At 41.2% G+C, this 21,803-nt stretch overlaps 1 protein-coding gene across 2 annotated transcripts in view; it reads left to right on the top strand.

Annotated features, from left to right (window-relative positions):
- Form3 (formin 3) overlaps positions 1-21,803 on the top strand; it is a 31,705-nt gene that overhangs the window by 5,747 nt on the left and 4,155 nt on the right. For both annotated transcript variants that reach the window (XM_071716505.1, XM_071716504.1), the window contains exons 2-22: positions 7,264-7,366; positions 7,450-7,565; positions 8,680-8,839; positions 9,231-9,264; positions 13,397-13,538; positions 13,833-14,012; positions 15,030-15,419; positions 15,933-16,124; positions 16,217-16,278; positions 16,423-16,611; positions 16,703-16,874; positions 16,961-17,068; positions 17,191-17,261; positions 17,333-17,459; positions 17,563-17,815; positions 18,057-18,172; positions 18,498-18,636; positions 18,832-18,966; positions 19,036-19,186; positions 21,346-21,473; positions 21,556-21,696. In XM_071716505.1, coding sequence (XP_071572606.1) covers positions 7,300-7,366; positions 7,450-7,565; positions 8,680-8,839; positions 9,231-9,264; positions 13,397-13,538; positions 13,833-14,012; positions 15,030-15,419; positions 15,933-16,124; positions 16,217-16,278; positions 16,423-16,611; positions 16,703-16,874; positions 16,961-17,068; positions 17,191-17,261; positions 17,333-17,459; positions 17,563-17,815; positions 18,057-18,172; positions 18,498-18,636; positions 18,832-18,966; positions 19,036-19,186; positions 21,346-21,473; positions 21,556-21,696 — 3,073 coding nt within the window. In that variant the 5' untranslated portion in view covers positions 7,264-7,299. The remainder of the gene's footprint in view (positions 1-7,263; positions 7,367-7,449; positions 7,566-8,679; positions 8,840-9,230; positions 9,265-13,396; positions 13,539-13,832; positions 14,013-15,029; positions 15,420-15,932; positions 16,125-16,216; positions 16,279-16,422; positions 16,612-16,702; positions 16,875-16,960; positions 17,069-17,190; positions 17,262-17,332; positions 17,460-17,562; positions 17,816-18,056; positions 18,173-18,497; positions 18,637-18,831; positions 18,967-19,035; positions 19,187-21,345; positions 21,474-21,555; positions 21,697-21,803) is intronic.

Genomic DNA, 21,803 nt, shown 5'->3' with positions numbered 1-21,803 from the left:
GCGCTTAGATCGTACCAAAACGTGATCGTGACGCAGGGATAACGAAATAAAAAAGGGGAGCAGAACAGAAAATCGATCGGCCGTGACTGAGCCCGTACATGGCCGACCATTACCCACTTTTCGCGTGCCTTTTTCCGCTAATGGATAACAACGAAAATATCGGCCAGCTTCCATATGTACACGAGATGGCGAACCAAGCGATTCATGTATGATCGTGCTGTTCTTGCGTTCATCGAGGTACCGGTTCGATAGTTGGTCGAAGTGGCCCTAAGATTACCAATCAATAATATTTATTTTAGGCAAGTACGGCATGTAAATCTAGATTACCCGTATATCTGTCACTCGACACAATTATATGTTCCTTTTTGACTATATAATAATCGAGGTATAATATTTCTTTCTTTTTTGAGGAACCGTTTTTTGAACGTACGAGTTTGTACGCTCAACCATTAATTCGTCGCTCTAATATCCATTTCTATCAATGCAGATTAACTTTAATGTCGGTTTAACTTATTTTTCATTCTTTTCTAGCTGTACGAATTAGGAAAAGATAAGAAGTAAGTTAAATCGAGATTAAAGTTAATTCGCATTGGTAGAAATGGACTTATAGACTTATAATGGACTTATAGAATAAGACTTTCGTTAGAATCTTTCTTGGATCTTCCGCCAATTGGAAAACGGTCGGAGTGAGAGAATGTCGAGGAATACGTAAAGCTGAAATATATGTATCTTTTTTTTGGGGGGGGGGGTTCTTTCAAGACTGAGGCTCACCCCTTATCCAATCATGACATAGCGATGCGCCTAACTCACCAGATTATAATTCTTTCTAGAGAACGCGCACCGCCCACTCACGATTCTCTTCGGCAATCGAATTCTCAGGGATTTATACGTTCTACGAATGCCGATTTTATATTCCTTTTCTTAAAACTGTATTTTAGATTATTACGTTACGTTAAAAAAACGTAAATCGGCCTGTAGAGTAATTGTGAATTCACGAGAGAGATAAAATTCAGAATCAGACAACGTTCGGCCCTGAACGTGAAACATAAGGTATGAATAGTATTATCTTTCTTGTGAGCTCATAATTACTGTACAGGCCGTTAATAGCAATTTACATTTTTTAAATAGTTTAAAATACAGTTTTACGAAAAGAAATATGAAAATTCGAGAATGTATAAGAATACTTGTCTACGAATTTCATTCAGCTGAGGAACTCCGCAGGATGCGCATCCAGTCGGCCAGTCGCGATGTCATTCTTTGTGCGATTCTGCAATCTTCCAGCTATTTCCATTCTACTCCGACTCTTGCTAGATTGTAATACGAAAGAGTGTCGTCAGATGACTTTCTCCTCCCTCTTACGAAACCTAGTTCAAGTAATATACAAATTTTCCTAACGATTTCTCAACCAGTTCGCTCCTATCCCGAGCGCACCGGCAATCTCTGCTCCTCGTCGCGTTTCCCGACGCAGCTGCGAAATCCGCTTTTATCGCGCCGATCTTGCCCAAGGAACAGGCTGCCCGTTCGCTTTTCTTAGGATCGCGCGAGATAAATCGAATCGAGATCGTGTCGATCGCGCTTCTCTCGGCGTGACGAAGCTGGGGAACGACATTGGCGACAGCCGAAACCTCTTTTGTCGCGAGTGAAAGACGTGGGAGGGGTGGAGTGCGATAGCGTATGAGCTCCAGGGGGACGGAGTGATCGGGAATCACTGCAACAGACAGAGAGAAAACGAGAGAGAGAGGAGAGACGAGGTCAACAAGGTGCCCGATATGGTATCCAGCGACCGCCGCGAGTGCCATTTTACTTACACGCACGGCGGCGGGGCGTGTATACGCTCGCGTACGTGCAAGTGTGTGCCCGATCACCTCTTCCTACGCTGCCTACAATTAGCAACTATCGTCAAGTCGCCGCTAACCTGCCAAATACAATTTCGTACATCCGCCCGAAGTGGCCGTGCATGCATTTTTCTTCCCCTTTCTCCTTTTCTCTCCAAAAAGACGTCCTTGCGCAGGAAGAGCGTACTTTTTCGAGAAAAATCGCGTATCGTCGCCCATACACTGTTAAAGGTTAGAGGATGAAATTTAAACCAAGGGTGCTTACGAAGAAGCGCTCGGGGCCGGCTCGGGGTTAGGTTTTGGTATAGTGCACGTAACATATGCTATACCAAAATCTAACCCCGAGCGCTTCTTCGTAAGCACCCCAATACCATGAGTTAGATTTATTTTGTTATTTTTAACTACTATGTGCGTCAAAATTTATTAGTTTGAAACAAAATAGGATTATTTTAACTCCATTGGTTTAGTCAAATTAACATTGTTTTAGTTAAATTAACTATATATTGAGTAGGAGCAGTGGCGACCTATGGAACAGTTAAAAATTTCTCAAAATTGAGTTTAATTTAACCCTATGAATTTAACAGTGTAATTGGCATGACACGCGATAACGCTTAACTCATACACCGTTAAATTTTTATAGTCAAAATAAGTCGCCACTGCTCCTACAATATGTCGTTAATTTAACTAAACCAATGAAGTTAAAATAATACTATATTGTGTTAAAACAATAAATTTACATACACATTACATGTAGTAGTTAAAAATACCAAAATGTTATTTAATTCAAGGTATTGGTTTAAATTTCATCATTTAACATTTAACAGTGTACGGCTAATTGTAACTATTCAGTGTTATTAGACTATCTAAAAAAGTTCTTATTGTTCATATTATTGTATATAAAAAAGGAAGCAGCATGTGTCCCAGGATTGCTCATTCTCATTCGCGCAGCGAATTATCCTAGGAAGGTCAAGGCACGAACCTTTATCCCATAATTCGGAATATCGGTATTCTACACTGTCAAATTCATAGTGTCAAATGACTCAATTTAAGTCATTTTTAACCATTGTTATAAGTCGCCATTGCTCCTACTTAATATGTCGTTAATTTAACTAAACAAATGGAATTAAAATAATACTGTATTTTGTGTTAAAATAATATAAATTTATGACACACAGTGTACACTGTTAATCGTAACTCTTCAGTTTCATTGGACTACCTAAAAGAGTTCTTGTTGCCCATATTATATACAAAAAAGGACACAGCGTGTGTCCCAAGATTGCTCATTCTCATTCGCGCAGCGAATTATCTCAGGAGGATCGAGTCACGAACCTTTATCTCATAAATCAGAATATCGGGATTCTACACTATCAAATGACTCATTTTGAGTCATTTTTAATTATTCCTATAGGTCGCCACTCCTCCTACTCAATATGTCATTAATTTAACTAAACCTTTAATTTAACTAATGAAGTTAAAATAATACCTACTGTTTTGTGTTAAAATAATAAATTTCGACATGGTAGTTAAAAACAACAAAGTGTTATCTAACTCCAGCTATTGGTTTAAATTTCATCGTTTAATATTTAACAGTGTACTCGCTCGCGCGTGCGCGAACAATTCAATTATCGCGAGGCCGCGCGATCCTTAAGCGCGATCCTCTGCGGATTCGTTGAATAATTGTCGCCCGAAGAAAAAAAAAAGAAACTAGACCGCTCGTCGCACGCTCGGCGCACCTGGTTTTTTGCACCTCAAGACCGTCCGCGGCCTTCCTAAGATGGGCAGCGTTCATAAACGCGTGCGCTCGCTCGAGCGAGCGAGCGTGCTTCGAGGTCGCGTCGCCGTCGCGTCGGTCCGGTCGGTCGTCGATGGTCGTTGAGGGAACGATATGACTGGCAGGAAGCTCACCCGCACGCGTGTACCTGGCACGCGAGCGTGCTTAGCTTACGCAGCGAGCCACGGCACTCGATGCACCCAATGCACTCGCGTGAATCATCGCGTGGGCCTTTACCTGACTGCGTTTATATTCGGAATTGCAGCGGCCTGCCTGCTGATGCTCTTTCGGCCTAGGTATAAGTATCGCGTGCATCTCGTCTCGCCTCGTCTGGCCTGGTCCGATCTGGTCTCGTCTCTCGTCTCTGCGCTCGCGTGGGTCCTTAATATCCGACCGATCTATTTTTAAGCGTGACTAGCACGAGGTACGTGCAGGCGCGCGCACGCACGGTGACGCAATCCTATGGTCTTTCCCCTTTATATTTTCTCCCATAGCCGCACTATTCCTTCCTCTCGCGGTAGCCGACGATGGGACCGAGCGGAATTCGACCGATTAATCCTGCGCGGGGGGTTTATCGAGACAATTTTATCTTCTCTCTAAATTTCTTGGAGTGGGAATAGCGCCACTCCGGTGAGATTTCACTCTTTTGGAGTAAGATTTCACTCTTTTTGGAGTGAGATCTCACTCCAAAAGAGTGAAATCTCACCGGAGTGGCGCTATTCCCACTCCAAGAAATTTAGAGAGTTGATCGGAGAGATATGGCGAACGATGAATTGGCTAATATAAAAAATAACGTGTTGAGAAAATTGTGGAAAAAGAAAGAGATTATTAGAGCAAAGGAGAATAGGTAGTAATAAGTATAAATAAGGTTTTGCAGGTGGTATGGATGGTATGAGTGTGTTAAAGAAAAATTGTAAACTTTTTTGTTTTAAAGTCTACTTCTTGGCATGTGAACTGAAGTTAATAAATTATACATATATCTTGGCCGCAGAGAAATCGATCGCAAACTGGACAAAAGATGGAAAAAGCGTTCAGTCTTTCCGTACGTGTTTTATCAGGTTGTATCGATCGGAGTTTACGGAGTGTATAATCTTCGTTCATCTTAATCCTGTCGCTACCCATCGCTTCTACTACTTCTACTACTGTCTGACTACTCTCGCCCCGTCGCCCCTTCGGAGCTCTTTCTCCGTTTTCCTACGCACTCTCGCTCTATTCTCGTTGCGCTCCTTCGTTCCGTCGTCGTCGCGGCTGGCGTCAGCAAGTTTCTCACTCCTTTCCGTTAACCGTTCACATCCGGTGCGACGCGGCCGCGCAATAGCGATATTCGCGTATCGGCGAACCGCGTATCATGCAACTAACGTAATACTCTCGAATCTTTTCAGATGCGGGAGTTCCAATAATGCGTGCACACGTGGATGGCGCGGGAACGTTTCGTTTGCACGTGTTTTGCTCCGTTTACATTTAAGGAATATCGTTGCGATCGTGCCAACGCTTGCTCGCGTGTTATATTATTAAATGCTGCGGCGAACTCTGCGGTGAACAGATAAAAAGGAAGTGTCACAAATCAAAACTTATATACTCTCATATACGCAATCTATAATCTATAATCTTATAAGAATTAAATTTTTTTTTCTTGGTTGAACTATCCCAGACAACAGGCGTGTCCCAAATCAGGGCATATGACGTCTTTAAGACGTTTTATGTCCCGATTTGGGACATTGTGTTCACTGGGATATAAAACTTCGTTTAACTATATAAATGACTTCATTCAAGCAAGTTTTCTTCGTTTGCAATATAATCTCAATTCAAGATTATAGATTGTTGCGTATACACGAGTATGTTAATTTGACACTTTTTTTCTGTGTAATGAAATTTTGACGTTCCACGCAGGATGCCTCACATTATCTTTGCCCATTTCTTCTTTCGACGCCGTGATCTCTTCCCTTTTTTACGGGCGACATAACGTAGAAAGCATAACGGCGTATAATAAGCTTACAATTAGCTTCGATACGCTTAAACTTCAACCTAGACCTTGGCTCCGCAGCCTCGATCCACTTCACTCTTGTTGTTGCGAATTTTTCGAGGAGAGAGATACGCCGAGTCCGATCCCGAGAATCATTAATCTTTGCTGCGTAAATGAAGCGTTTTCACGCTTTAATACAAAGCGATCACAGTCTGCAGACAGACGTCGACGTCGCTTAGGAAATTCTCTTTTTGCTCGATTGAGTCATAGTCCGCGAGGCAAAAAAAGGTTGCTTGTGTCTCTCGAATCGACCGGCGCGGCGGTCGTTTAAAACCGTAACGAATGTCCAGCGCTTTATCTCGGATCCTACATTAAAATTTTTTTAACACGGTCCCACGAATTTTCGGTTCACGTGGGTGTAGCGAAATCGGCTCGTCAACTAAACGGTCTCTTAATCGCTTCGTTGAAGATAGAGATGGAACTGTAATGAATACAGAAAGATGAAGCAAAGCGGAATATAAAAGCCGACTAAAGAATCATTTAATGGCTGCGCGTATCCGGAGAGAATTCTCCGAAACTGAGATTTTTTTTTATTCAAGTTCCAGTTTTTTACATAATTCAAAATATTAGCAGAAATTAAAATTGTTCCACGCCCAGGTCCTATTTTCGCTATAGCGTAAAACCGGATCGATCCTAGAGAATGTAGGACTTTGACTAATTATTAAGTCTAACAATTCAACACAGTTTTATCTCAATTTATCTTTTATCTGATTGACTATGTGTTCGTTCCTTATCCAAAAAGCTTTTATATGATGTACTTTCGTTCACGTTTTGTATTGTTTTATGTCTTACAATTAGTACAAGTTTTATTTCTGGGCCTTTTTAACCTCTATTACTTAATTTTCTGTTATTTTTTTATTTATTGTATTATGTAGTCTGTAGTCTTTATCTTAATTTTAATATTATATCGAGATTGCTCAAGAAGACTTACAATTAGTAAGTCGAAACGTACAATGCGCTTCAACTTCATATTGTTGTGAATAAATCTGCATTTTTTTCTTTATCTATCTAACATCTTTTTATGCTCGTTATTAGCCGTTTACCTTCCCTCTTAAATTTTTCTTGGATTGAACGGTTGACTTCTTATCATATTTAATTTAATAAAAGATTTAATCCTAAAGCAGTCGCTTAACGCAAACGACTAGAAAGTGTTTTATGGACGTCATTGAGTATTAATTGTAGTAAGAGAAGTTTAGTATCTATTGCGAAACTTTAACTGGCATTACCACGCGGTGTCCGTTTCTCGCACGGTAGCGTCTCGTTTTAACGGTGGATTAAGAAGAATTATGCGCGCTAACGCGCCGTTTCCTTTTACAGGCGCACGACCCCGAGGTAATTAGCGTTTATTGCAAACGAGCTACCAAACGTTCTATAAATCAGACAGGCGTGCGCGTTAGACGGCCAAACGGCCATATTTCGAATAGTCTCGATTTTAGCGTAATTACGCGCACCAGTGAAGTATAATGTCTTAAAGTTACTTTCCTAACACGTGTCAACAATTTGTTTTTTCCTAGAATATATATAAATAGATCAATTCTTCTGATTTAACAAATGCAAAATAATTTAACAAAGATATGGAGAGATGGAGAAACCGACATCATGCATGTAGTAATTCCTTTTTTGTACCGTTGCAGACTGATGAAAGCGCAGCATCCGCGGATGCAGCCAATATGGATTCCCACGTCGGTCTCGACTACATCGTGGATAATCCCGATTATTGCGTCAAGCTCGCCTCAGGTAAATTGTCCGACGTTCCCGATTCCGTAATCACGCGAGATCTCTCGCCGCGTATTAACGCCTCTATATCCCGCCGATTGCAGCGTTGGAGACGGCGTGCTCGTCCGTGAAGAAGCAAGTCGTGGAGCTGCTGTCGGCGCTGTGCGTTTATAGCCAAGACGGCAGGCAGAGAGCCATCGATACTCTTCACACGTACCAGGTGACCGTTTCTGAAAGTGAAAATACAATTTTTTTTTACCGATTCGCACATTTGGACGACGGGGATGTATATAATAAACGCTAAAACGGCCGCAAAGACCCGCGCACGCGAGGCGTTGCCACGAGGCATGGCATTTCAGATGCAGAAGAAGTGGTCGCGTACCTGCCGCGCAAAATAACCGTGTGCCGCGCTTAGGTAAAAGTCACGGTTCAAGGTCTCCCTTCGAACAAAAGAACGAAGCGCACTGCAATAATAATACTCCTCTTAAATGCGCGCACCGCAGCGCGCAAGCAAGAGTGAGTTATGCCGTAATATGCCCATTGTATAATCCCATCGCGTTGCGAAATATATTTTTATCGCGACGCGATTTGCATGCTGGAGACAGATCACCGACGTTCTCGCGATCGCGCGTTCCCCATGAGAGATAAATTCTTTCATCGTACCACGCGACGATGTCCGGAAAAGGGCTCGCAGAGCCGAATAAATCAACGTAGGTCGGAAAATTTGGAACGTGAAACGTGGAACGAACCCAATAAACACCAAACATCAGTTACTACATTACCTCTATCCCAGCATAAGTTCTAAAAGACATCTTAAAGACTTCACAAAGACGTCTAAAATACAACATAATTTTTTAGACGTCCTTTAGAAGCTTCTGCGAGCTGGGATGTTATAATTTCTCACTCAACAATGTAAGGGCCGGTTGTTCCAATCTGTTGGTAAGCTAACTAATAGTTAAATCATATGTCTATCTTTGTCTAATTACTCTAATTTAAAGGAAAAACAAAGACATATATATGATTTAACTATTAGTTACCAACAGGTTGGAATAACCGGTACCTAAATGCAATATAACATGTGTGTTATATATAATGTAATTCACTCACTGATGCTCAGTGTTTACTGGGAAAGGTTTACTCCTTATCAACTTTTCTCTTTATCAGCTAACGGAAAAATGTTTTCGATCCGACGCGGATGAAAGAACGCTTGACTGACTTTGTGCTCGCGCCGCGACGGAAACGCTGATATCTCGGGATACGGACGTTTCCGGGAATTGAAGGCAAGTGTGGCGAGATAATTCCGATCTTAAACGGTGACCTATGTCCGAATGCAGGAGCGGAAGGGCGAGCGTTATCGATTGCGAGTCGTGGTCGACGAGCTGCAGAAAGCGACGGCCGAGGATTACCAGACGGCACTGCTGGCGTTTATAAATTGTTTGGTCATCTCGACGCCGGTGCTCAAGGACCGCATACGTATTCGCAACGAGTTCATCGGTGAGTGAAAGAGAGCGGCACTCGAGAGTCTTCTTGGCGGATGCCATTAAGGCGCAGCTTCCTCGTCGCCGCGAGACTGACTACTTGACAGTCGCGCGCCTCTCCTCGGCGCGCGGAATTTTTTTATACAAACGGATGATGAACGAAACGATTTAACATGAAGCATCGTTCGAATGCGGCCGTAATTTATTTCGTTTCGTCTTTGTAATTTAATTGAAAAAATTCGTTGACTATTTTTCTTCTTTTTGTTCTATATCCTTCTCACTTTCATCCGTTTGAGTCATTCTCGTAAAACGTAAGATTTGCGAGATGAAATAAGCAGTTTGAGTCCGTTGGTCAGGTTGATTATTAGAAATAGTACTGATACACGACTTCCGATTTCCAATTGCAGGTCTCAAGCTCCTGCCGATCCTGAACGAGCTGCGGTGAGTACCCTACGACGACCCGGCCGGATCCGCGGCATTAACTTATTAACACCTTAACATATGTGGAATAATAAATAATAATGAATGTATTACGAAAGGACGCTTTATTGTACCCACACCTTTTCCTTCGCACACACCGCCTAATGTCACCGCGAAGATAATTACACGAAGGATTGGTTCACTAACGAAGGGAGGATCCCATCGTGACGGTATTGACGACCCTGGACACCGATTCACTTGCATGCACTAATCCAAATAATGTTCTAATACAAAAGTGCCGTGACTTTTTTGATATAACTCGAATTTCTTACTCCCGAACGGTTCAAATTCGCAGGTTTACGAAAGTGTTTGCATAAACGCGCAAATAGAACGTTTTATACTGCCTTAAATAATTCTGCCGTTTTGTCTGGTACTCTGGTTCAAACAAATTTCGCTACAGTACACCTGTACGAGCAACAACAGTTTTTTTGTTTCGTATTTCAGATTAATTCTTGTTTCCTCTTAAAGCGGCATTTTTCGAGATCACATTAAGGTGCTCGCCGATAATGTTAACGTATCGCGATTGTTATACACCGCTTATCGCAGTTGATGCTGTTTGGCAAACAGTCGTTAACAGGATTAGCGCAATCGAGTAATTAGGCTAGGAATACATATTCGTTCATAAAGAACCCACCCAGGTACCACATACACGTTTCAGAAATGTTTTATAAGCGTTTTTCCGAAACGTTTTATAACCGATTTCTATAGAAACGTTTCTCATGAGTAAAAAAGGCCATTCGAAAAACGTTCGATGGAACGTTTCTTTTCCGATAAAATAACGTTTAGAAAACTATTATAGAAACGTTTTGTTTTAATGATAAAGACATTTTAGATAAAGACATTTAAAATTCCTACTTTTCACGTCTTTTGAACGTGTTTATGACGTCTTTGAGACATGCGTGAGAATGTTCTACAAGCTTTATGTATATACCATCTATGACGTCTATTCTTTTTCGAAGAAATTCCTGAACTGGTGCACATTCGTGCAATAAGTTAAAGTGAAACAAAATATGGGCCTACGCACAAGGATTGTCGTAACCGTTTACGACAATCTTTGTGCTCTGGCCCTATACTTGTCTCACTCTAACTTAATTGCATTACTGATGTGCACCAGTTCAGGAAGTTCTTCAAAACGGAACACACGTATAAATGTTCTTTCAATGGCCACGTTCAGCAGAACGTTTATTTTGCAACTGTTGGAAGTTTTCTAAGCTCAGATTTGTCCGATGACAAATAGATTAAGACCGGTAGGACAAAATTAATTTAAGTAAATAAGTGGATATATGTGCATGAATAAAATGATTTATTTTGTGCAATAATAATTAGTGCAATATAAATTTAAATGTTTCAAAAAAGGCTATTAAAGCTATTATATATATAGATAAAGCAAATTATAATTTTGAAAGAAAAAATTTAACAAATAGGTATTTTTGTTAACTGTAGAAACGTAAAAAATACGTTTCTTAAATCATGGTTTCAAAAAGATTTTTGTTCAAACGTTTCTTAATGGTTCTTTACGGTTATGAAACTATGTATACGTTCAAAAACGTATATGAAACTAATATGTGCTACCTGGGCAGGTAGCCACACACGTATCGTTCAGAAACGTTTCCAAAATGTCTTACAAACGTCTTATAACTTACATACGTTGAAATAACGTATATGAAAGCAACATGTGCTGTCTGGGAAGGTGTGATCGCATCGCGATTTACGCAAAGGAGAAGATCAAATCTGGAGAGTAATTGATTCGGTGATGGACTACCAAAAAAAAATCCTTGTACAGGAGTAAGATCATCGATAGGTGCCCCTGAAAGTTCCTGGAACGTTCGTTTTTTTTAATTACGATGGTCCTCTCCCAAAGATATATGAAATATCGCCTCAATCAATGTTCGCTTTCTCACGCTAATTAATCCGACGTGTATAACGAGAAGAGCGTAATTCCGGAGACGACACCTTTTCATCGGTGACGAGCGATGAGCGGGAAATAGAATCGAGTGTAGAATCCAGGCGATTCGCCTCTCTCCGCGCATTCTCGGCAACATTCTCTGTAAGCGAAGACAAGAAAAGAAAGAAAGAATAAGAAAAAATAAAAAAGTAATTAATAAACGAATATACTAAATAATAATGAATGTTGAAAACTTAAAGATAGAAAAAAGTTTCTAATTAAAAGAAAAAAACATGCACTGAGAAAAAAAGTTAACTTGACTAAATATTTTTAACTAATTATTATTTTTTAATTGAAATATTTATGTAATTAAATTAAATACGACATATTAAATCTAACGACGTGTAATTCGACTCAAATACTTATAAATATTTCAATTAAAAAAGTAATAATCAATTGAAAATATTTAGTCAAGTTAACAACTTTTTTCTCTCAGTGTGGGGAAAAGGGGAATCGCGGAAGGAAGATAGATAGAGAGAAGGGATGAGAAAGGGCCGCGCGGCGTCGCGGCAGGGAGAAAGGGGAGGCGAGGAAAGCCCGAATTAACTCCTCACCGGCACCGATGCACCTGCGACCGCATCTCGCGCCGCGCTGGAGCCAGAAATGCATCCGACGTCGCGACGCGCCGGCCGGCCGGCGTTATCCGCGTTACCTCCGAATCTCGGATCTCGGTAATCGACGGATGGCTCTTCCTCGTCGTCTTTTCCTCTCTGGAGCTTTCATCTTCGGCACCCGTCGCGCAATCGTCTTCTCGATCAGCGGTAAGGGAAAAGAAGAAAGAAAGAGGAAAGGAAAAAAGCACCAATTTCTTCCTAATGGATCCTCGATCCTCGACTTCGTTGACCTACATAGCAACCGATGTCTCGCGCGGAATAAGCTAACGAGTGTCCACGCAGTATCGTAAAAATATTATCGTTCTCGAAGAAATATTTTCGACGCATCTCATCGATGAATCTTATCGCCATGTGATTCTTTATCGAGAAACCGGAAACGTTCCTCGTGTGCTTCCAAATCGGGGTGTTTGTTTCTACGCTTTGAATATTTCGCAAAATCTACTTCATTTGCGTAATCTATTATACTTTTACTTCGTGAGGTTTTATTCCGGCGAGGCCCAGGGTTCAGATGTCCGCTTCGCTACGCGCGACGCGCGAAGATTTCGAGTATTTTAGGGGAGAGAAGAAAGCGTTTTAGAGAATTCTATTCTCTTTTTGCTCCTCTACCACGCGGAGAGCGTACCGGCATCGCTTTCCGTGAGTCATTGCCGTGCTCACATTCGTGTTCTTCGTTATCCACTTCTGTTTTGCTCGTGGCGAAGATCGATGGCAGGATTGGACCGCCGCGGAGAGTATTTTGGTACGCTCTCTCGGTAAGACGCACAACTGGAAGCTGCCCAGACCGTTCTGGATGCTCGAGACTTATCTCATAGTTTAAATCTCAATCGCATGTCTCCGTCTCGAGCCTTATTTGAAATCGTTACCCCGCGTATTTATCTAATCTGCCATAGGATCACTGGAATCGGCAAACATTTTTTTTTTTCCCTATGAAATTAAGGACTTCAACGTTGCTCTTTACAAACGTTTTTCTTCTGCTTTACGACAGATGTATCAATGAGTGACTTAAATGAGAATGATGTCGCGAGTGATTTATTTTGAATCTGTCACGATTCAGCACATCTAGAACATTTCGCGTGGACCCCGAGCTATCTATTGGATTCGAGAATTGACGCTGAAATCGGTGGCGACTATTTCCGTGCGACTATTTCTTGAAGGCGCAAAAGCGTTCGCAGAACTCGAGCTATTCGAACGCTTCGCGACTCGTGAAACACGCGTTCTTTATAGATTTCTGATTTGCGACTTCTTCGCGTACAGAATTTGACGCCTGCGGTGTATTTATCGTAATATCTTGTCAATCATTCTTGAACCGGACTTACCCAGAGAGTTCTTACCACAGATCAGTCATGTTATTTATTTTGAATATTGAATTGAGGCAAACTCGCTTGGAAATATGAAATGCAAAGAAAAAATTCATCAAGTTGAGAATCGAATCTTCAAAGAATTCTCGCGAATCGAGGAGATGCTGAAAACAAGGAGGAGAAGTATAAAAATTTCAAATGTCCACGAATCAGGATGACGACGTTTGTTCTTGCAGGAAAAGTCATGCGCCGGATGTGAGGGTACAGCTAGACGCCTTCGACGATCAGCGGGAGACCGACGAGGAGCTCGCGAATCACGGACCGCCCGGTATCGATCTCTCCTCTCACGTGGACGTTTTTTACGCCATCCTCGGCCAAGTGAGCGACTTCCGGCATTTCCCCTGTTTTTCCCAGCTTCCGCCAATATATTCTCGATAATTTTTTGCGATCAATCTTGGAAAAAATTAATTAATTTTAATTTTCTACCTTTGGGCGCGATTTGTCCCTTCTGCCTCGAGTAAGCGCATCGCGTTACATCGTTAACTATTCGTTTGCTAAACTCTCTCGCCACTCGATTCCTATAAAAGCTATTCAAAGCCTTCTAATCGAGAAGCGAGCGCGTCGAGCGCCACGCGTACAAGAGACGTCTGACAAAACGCAGCACACCCACAGGTCGCAGACACTCCGCAGGAGATACCCTTTCTGAGCATCCTGCAGCATCTGCTGCGACTGGACCCGAAAGACGCCGCCAGCGATCTGGCGTGGGACACCGCGGAGACACTGGTGCACCGAGCCACGTTGCTGGAGAGTCGCGAGGATGCCACCAAGTTGCTGAGATCGCCTAGTCTTCAAGTAAATACCCGCATCTTTTTTTCTATCATTTACGTCTTCCAAAAAGAAACAATATATCGAGAAGATCCACGAAATTATTTCGCAAAATAGGAGTCGTAACGTTTCGTACGACGCTTTTCCAATCGCTTTTAAGAATTGTTGGCGTCACAAAGATAATTATGCGCAATGCTTCCACGTAAGCGAGAGTCAACGGTAAATTTATTGATTCTATCCGTTACGACTATGTTTTTCTCGGACTTTCGCCGATTATGCAATCGACGGCGACATATACCCGTCGACGAAGGGAGACGCGACGCGACGATGGCACCCGCGTTACATCAGATCAGTTTAAATCTCCGCGGCCACACTCGCGGGAGATCGTCAATGTCAACCGCGTAGGCTAATGTAACACCGGCCGTGTATACTTTTACTTTCTGACCGTACTTGACCGAAAGACGCGAGTCCATAAAAGAAGAAACCCGTACCACGCTTCGCGTCGATGAATCACGAAGCCGTGCGTTCACACATGCCTTCCGTCAGTCGCGCAATGATTTTGCAAAGCCAGAGATTTGCTTTCAAAATGCAATTTTAAGGATTTCTCATATTCTCCTTTTTGGCTAAGGATAACAATTTAATCCTAGAATAAACAGCGCTTCCAGAACAGAGCATCCCGAAAACACACACCATAGGTCTGGGAGACCCATGTAACTTTGACAGGCTGTAACTCTGGTTCAGATTAATATTTTTGGACTTGGTTTTTTATTATTATAAAGCTTTGAGATTTAGAAATATGCCTGAAGGTTTTAATATCACAAAGTGTTTTATTTCTGTCAAGTTATGAAGTTAAAACTAAATATCGAAAACAGAAAATTCCGTGCAAGTGAAGTTTCGTCTGGGCCTGGAAAACCCACGCTGTGTGTTCTGTGTGTAAATAAAATATATACTTCTTATCACGCGAAATATACTTTTCGTACTTTGTGTAATCGATTACGCGTGAAATGGAAAAATATATTCAACAATTTAACGATATTCGAATAGACGAATCTATGCTGCCACTGCCGCGGCGCCGATCAGACGTGCGGAACGTCGCGAAAAGCATCGCTGCCGGCGAACAACAGCTCGACGGTGCCTTTACCGCCACCGCCGCCACCCCCGGTTCCAATCGCACCACCGGGCCCGCCAAGCCCGTCGAGCGGTAGCGGTTTTGTCCTGCCGCCGCCGCCCCCGCCGCCGCTTTTCGCTAACGTCGGCACATCTGATGCACCGATGGAGCCGCCGATGCCACCCCCTCTGCGCGTTTCCCCCGTCGCACGCGCGCCTACCCCCGAGCCGCCCAGCAATCACGCCAGGCTGCTGCCGCAACAAGAAATTCCCACCCCTAAAACGAAAATGAAGACTATCAACTGGAACAAGATACCTAATCATAAGGTATCTAAGAAAAGAGTTGTCGAGGATTTGAGTCACAATAAATAACGCTTTCCTCTCTAAAGATTGTTCTTGAATTAAATAAAGAACCTTAAGTTATATTAAGGAAAGGGGTGAAAAAAGAGAATAGGACAGAGGAAGAAGGGTTAGGAGAGGAGAATGGACAGAGAGAGTATTAAAAGGGAGTGATTTGGATTCTATTTTATTTTATTATATTAAACTTTGTTTAATTTTGTTTTGTCTTGTTTTTGTCCCGTTTTGTTTTATTTAATATAAATACGAATTTTAGATTTTATTTAAGTTAGCTTCATTTTGCTTTATGAAGATATAAAATGGAAGTGGAAATAAAAATGTGTAAAGTATACTGCAAATTGTAAACCAGGAATAATTCTAAGCCGCAAGACAAGAATTAAAATAAAATTAATAAATAAAAGACCTTAAGTTAGAAAGAATATTTAAATTAAACGAAGGCAACGGCGAGAAATTACGGTGTCGAAATTTTTTTTTACGTCCTAGGTGATTGGCAAACGAAACATCTGGTCCCTCGTCGCGAACGAGCATCAGAATTCCCCGATGGCGGATCTAGACTGGGCTGAGATGGAGGGCTTGTTCTGCCAACAAGCGCCGCCGATGGTACCACCGGCGACTTATTCGACCTCGTGCGGGACCGGCGCCGACGCCGAACGACGTCGTCGAGAACCGACGGAGGTTGCTCTCATTTAACGCTATTTCTCGCTTTGCTTTGTAAAGAATAATGGGTTCTTATATACGTTATATTCTCGAATGTTTTCTTTTTCTAGATCGCATTACTCGACGGAAAGAGGAGTCTGAACGTTAACATTTTTCTGAAGCAGTTTCGAAGGTACGATAAGGATAACGGAAAAATTAATAAATGTTCAAAATTAAGAAAATAATTGTCTTAAAAATTGATATACATATAAGCACGTATTTTATTTTATTGTATTATTACTGCTATTATCCGCGCATTCTCGTATTCTTCATTCAGTTCGAACGAGAACATAATCCAACTGATCAAGGAGGGCGGTCACGATGACATCGGCGCGGAGAAGCTGCGTGGTCTGTTGAAAATATTGCCGGAGGTGGACGAACTCGAGATGCTCAAGAGCTTCGACGGCGACAAGTCGAAGCTCGGTAACGCCGAGAAGTTCTTTCTGCAGCTTGTCCAAGTGCCAAAGTAATATTTTTCTTATATCCACCTAAAGAAAGATTAATATTTTTCTCATTAAATTAAAAGAGAGTGAAATAACGACGCTATCGATATACAGTTACAAGTTACGTATCGAGTGCATGCTGCTGAAGGAAGAATTCGCCGCGAATATGAGCTACTTGGAGCCAAGCATCAACTCGATGATACTTGCCGGTGATGACCTGATGACGAACAAACCCTTGCAGGAGATGCTGTACATGGTCCTGGTCGCTGGTAATTTTCTCAACTCTGTACGTATTTGCTCGTCGCCGAACAGTTGATATGAATTCTGAACGCCGATATGGATAAGCGAAAGTTTCGATTATCGCGTTTGCAGGGCGGCTATGCTGGCAATGCAGCGGGCGTGAAGCTCTCCTCGTTGCAGAAGCTAACCGAAATTCGCGCGAACAAGCCGGGGATGAATCTGATTCACTACGTAGCATTGGTAAAATATTGATTAGTTAGTTATGGATTGAGTGAAATCGAACATGTATATCCAGTATGTATGTGCAGTTTAAGAACTCATAGAAACGTATACTTTTGTAATTAAAATTATGTATATTTTAGCAAGCCGAGAGAAAACGGAAGGATTTACTAAGCTTTGCGAAGAATATGACTGCCCTAGAAGCAGCGACAAAGTAAGGATTACTATATGCATAACAACAATCGTGAAAGAAACGTTATTCTTACAGTAGGTATTTCTTTTTAGGACGACAATCGAACAATTGACCAACGAATTTAATAGCTTGGACACGAAGATCAAAAAGATCAAGAGTCAGATCCAACTCTCTTCGACCGAAAGCGATATACAGGAGCAGATGGCACAGTTTCTTCAAGTAACGAATATAAAGACTAATCTCACAGATATATACAATACGAGACAAAATTCTTTAGAAAGGAGTGTGAAAAGTGAACGAGACTTTTGCTTGAAATCCGTAGATGGCCGAGCAAGAAATGGCGCAATTGAAGAGGGATATGGAGGAGCTCGAGGGAGTGAGACGATCGCTCGCGGAATTCTTCTGCGAGGATACGAACACATTCAAGATCGAAGAGTGCTTCAGGATATTCCATCAGTTCTGCCAGAAGTTCAACCAGGCGGTTGCGGAGAACGAAAGACGGCGCATCCAGGAGGAGCAGATCCTGGCGCGTCGCAAACAGCGCGAGGAGCAATTGCTGGCGAGGAAACGACTGCGTGAGTGTATGCGTGTCCTCGCAAAAAAAATAGAACGATGCATATTTTTACAAAAACTAACGCAATTTTGCACTTTACGATTTTTGAGCAACGACTGTTCTTTTGTAAACCGAAGACTATATTATTAAGACCTCGAAATGGTGTTAAGAATAGATAAATCTCAGATTTCTTTAAGAGAGCACGTTCCTTTTCCTCCCGCCTTTCGACAGATGCTTAAGAATCGTATTCATTAAATACACAGTGAGCAGTCAAGCGGAAACACCAGGCTCGGAATCTGAATCTAACTTGATGGACTATGGATTTTTCGACCTCCACACCGGTTTACCTCAGAGAAATTATAGCCGCGGCGAGGCTAAGGTAAATTCTGCTATCTAATATTTACCGCATCTACTTGCTAATATCCAGCATGTTTGAAAAAAAATAGTAGCGCCAAATGGCTGAATGAAGCGTAAACAAATGTTTTGAGACAAAAGTAGAATTCATGATTTATAAAATTTGTTTTAATATACAGAAGATGACAAAACGCGATCCTGAACACTTTTAATTTTTAATATTTTAATTTTTTGTGTTGTCGAAGTACTTTATATCTCATTTTGAAGTTAAAAGTGCTCTCTTAAAACCTTTAAAACAAAAGAAACTTTAATATCTAACAAGGTAAAAGAATCTTTGATGATATTTCTAGATAAGAAGATTACAAAACGGCGGTGTTACGTCGGACGAGGACGTCTCGGTCATCGGATCGCCGAGCATCCGACGTCGTTTAGGATCGTGTTCCGGCGGTCCCGATCAACAGTCTACCAAAGAAGACACATATTCACCAGGTATCATACTGCAACTTGCGTTGAAAAAAAAAAGCGAAATTGACGTTACTTTTTTGTAGTTAATCAAGCTGTTGCCAATAAGAATCGAATATTTTTCGAGTCATCTACAAGTCTTTGTACGATCGGCTACGACTATTTACAAACAACAATGAAATCGTAATCGCAATATGTATTCCATGACATTTTACTTAACAGATATCACGCCTAACGGCACACTTCGTCGGCGCAGGAGTAGAATACCCTGCGAGGATGACGACGGAAATCTGATGGACTTCTTACGAACGTCCGGACAGGATAATACACGGGAGAGAAAATCATGGGGAAGCTTAGGTATTTTATAATGCTTGATATATTTTACAGATATTGTTGAAATTAAATTATATTTGAAAAATATCGAAGATCGATCGTGGGCGCGGAGAGCTCGAGGGCAATCGCGAAGAGGGGATCTGCTGAACGCCGATTTTTCGGGGGATCGAGAACGACCGAGCTCACCGTCTCCTCTCGCGGAGAGTAAACCGTTCCTGCAAGAGGAGGAAGCGAAGCCAACCGGGTAAGTCGGAAATTTGTATTATCTTGACAGTCATCGAATCGTCACTCTTACATCTAAAGACTTGAAACAAAGAGGAATGTACATACGGAAGGATAAAGAAAAACAAATGAAAGGACTATACAAAAAGTAGACCTAAATGGGAATCTCATCGCAGCTCGACGAAATTTGGCAGGAACATTCATATCATGCCGGAGAAAGAATTTTTGTTGACACTCGTCATTTTTTAAAATAGAATTGTATGATTTTTTTTTATATAATATGATTTTTCTAATTATTCTATATATAAAAGTATTAAGGTAAAATTATCAAAAAATTAATAGTTTACGAAATATTTTACATTTTATTTGCGGGGTGGCAGTGTGATCTTGTGGTAAAGCGCCAGACTCGTAACCCCCCGAGAAACCGAGTTTGAGTCCCACCTGATCACAGGAATTTTTATATTCCGAAAACTGCACTTCCCTCACGAGTGGGGCTCGTGCGGAGGAGACATTAAGCTGTTGGTTTACAGTCCCACACGATAGCTTCTTCTTCCTCGTAATTAAATGGCACCAGGTGAAGAATTAACGAAGTCCACCCAAACGTCCAGCAACAGGTTAATGAGGATAACAATCGGTATGGCAAGTCAGGAAATGGCGACGCGTAAGGGAGACCGGGGCTAGTTGTCACACTTTTCAAATACTGATTTTTAAAAAAATATTAGTAATATTTTATAATATCGTATATTACTTTATAATGTAGCTACATCCTTTAGGTGTAAGAAAAAAAATATTAGACTTGTATATATTTATACACAAAAAAGTTATTTAATTCTAAGCAAAACCGCGCAAATGTGACAACTTACCCCATACCCAGGGTTGGTTTGTCACATGACTCTGGATTGATTGTCATGTATCTTTCATGTAGAGGAAACATACGACAAATAGTTCCTGTTTTAATATTTTATTAAAGTTAGTGCCAGTTTTTGGTAAATTTAACTTAATAATATATTGCAGCATAAATTAAACGAAAAATTAATAATTTTCATAAACTTTGTAATATAATTCTCTTGTAATATAAACTTAGAGTAAATGAAAGAATAATAATTCTCATGAACTTTGTAATACTTTCATAAACTTTGAGTAAATAAAAGAATAATAATTCTCATAAACTTTGAATGTCATCTCATTTGAGACAACTTACCCTGAACGGTCATTTTGAACTAAGAAGGTTATATTTATAAACTATGTTGCAATGACGGTTAACTAAATACAGGAAAAATTATCTAAAACTATAATATTTCTTATGACCAAAAAAGAAATTACGGCTAGTAATTCCAAAAACCAAAACGGAACAATAAAAATAGAGGCAAGAAAAATTTACTCACGACCTCCAATTTTTAAAAAGTGCTCGTAAATATCACATGCGATGTTTTTGGAACCAGCTATTTCGTACATCCGACTAACACGATAGGAGCAACCTACACTATAAAGAAGAATATTCCACTCAATCTATTAAGTGAGATATAAGCTTTGTGACAACTTACCCGTGTGACTTCTAGCCCTGGTCTCCCCTAAGGCCCAGTTTCACAAGTGTCGGTTAACTTTTAATCTTAGATTAACTCACTCTTCGTCTCCTTCTAACGTCCCCCTTAGAAAGAGACGAAGAGTGAGTTAATCTAAGATTAAAAGTTAACCGACACTTGTGAAACTGGGCCTAACTGCGTCGCAATCTTCAAAAATTTTCTGGACGAAACACGTCCGAACACGGTCTCGGTGAGACTCCCACACACCTTTTGTCTAAAACGTTTTTCTATATCTTCCATATTTTTCGAGATATTTGCCTGAGACATTTAAAATGTGACACCCTGTGTTTATATGGCAAATGCCTCCTATTTTATTATTGTTGCCGAATAGCAGGAAAGTTGATTTTTTTTTACCTTTTCACGCTGGTGCTGTTCACACCTATCTTTTTTCTCGCGATTCTTTTTGCGCGTTTTACCGCTTCCGTTCCAGACGAATGTCAACAAAAATTCTTTCTCCAGCATGATTCTGAAGCAGATATGAATGTTTCTGCCAAATTTCGAGCTGCGATGAATGTTCTATTTAGATATACTTTATGTGTATAATCTTTTAATAGACAAAAATTCTTAGTAAAGTTTAATTTATCTTTTGGAAAATCAGGAAAGCCTGGCGACAGAAGATCGAGGCGTGGCTGTCGGAGAACGAGAAGGAAGATCGTGCGGGCGAACAGCTCCAGAAAAGAGCGAAGCAACTGCACCAAGCGAACCGACGATCCTTCGAAGACTCGGGTGAGCAAGCTCACTTTCCGCGAATGTCGAGATAACTGTTTTAGCGTCAAGCCTTCTAATATGAGACGTGGTCCAATTACAGAAAGCGAAGGCAAGAGCTGCCCGATGAATACCTTGGCGGAAGACCAAACCATGCTTGAAGGAGCAGGGTTCTCCGAAGTTTACGACTGGCGACCGTCCGTCGAGAAAACGGACGTGATGCGCACGATGGAGGCCATTGAAGGTGCGTACAAATTATATATTTATTATAACTTTATTATAACGTCATCTCTCTCATTGGTAAACATTATAAAATATATTAATTGCAAATGAGCTGCGAGATATCAGATC

Source organism: Temnothorax nylanderi, unplaced genomic scaffold, assembly GCF_030848795.1.
Source record: "Temnothorax nylanderi isolate EJ_2023f unplaced genomic scaffold, tnyl_v1.0 TNYL_tig0187_pilon, whole genome shotgun sequence".
NCBI lineage: Eukaryota > Metazoa > Arthropoda > Insecta > Hymenoptera > Formicidae > Temnothorax > Temnothorax nylanderi.
Note: the sequence above shows the minus strand (reverse complement) of the source record. Positions and strands in the feature narration are given on the sequence as shown.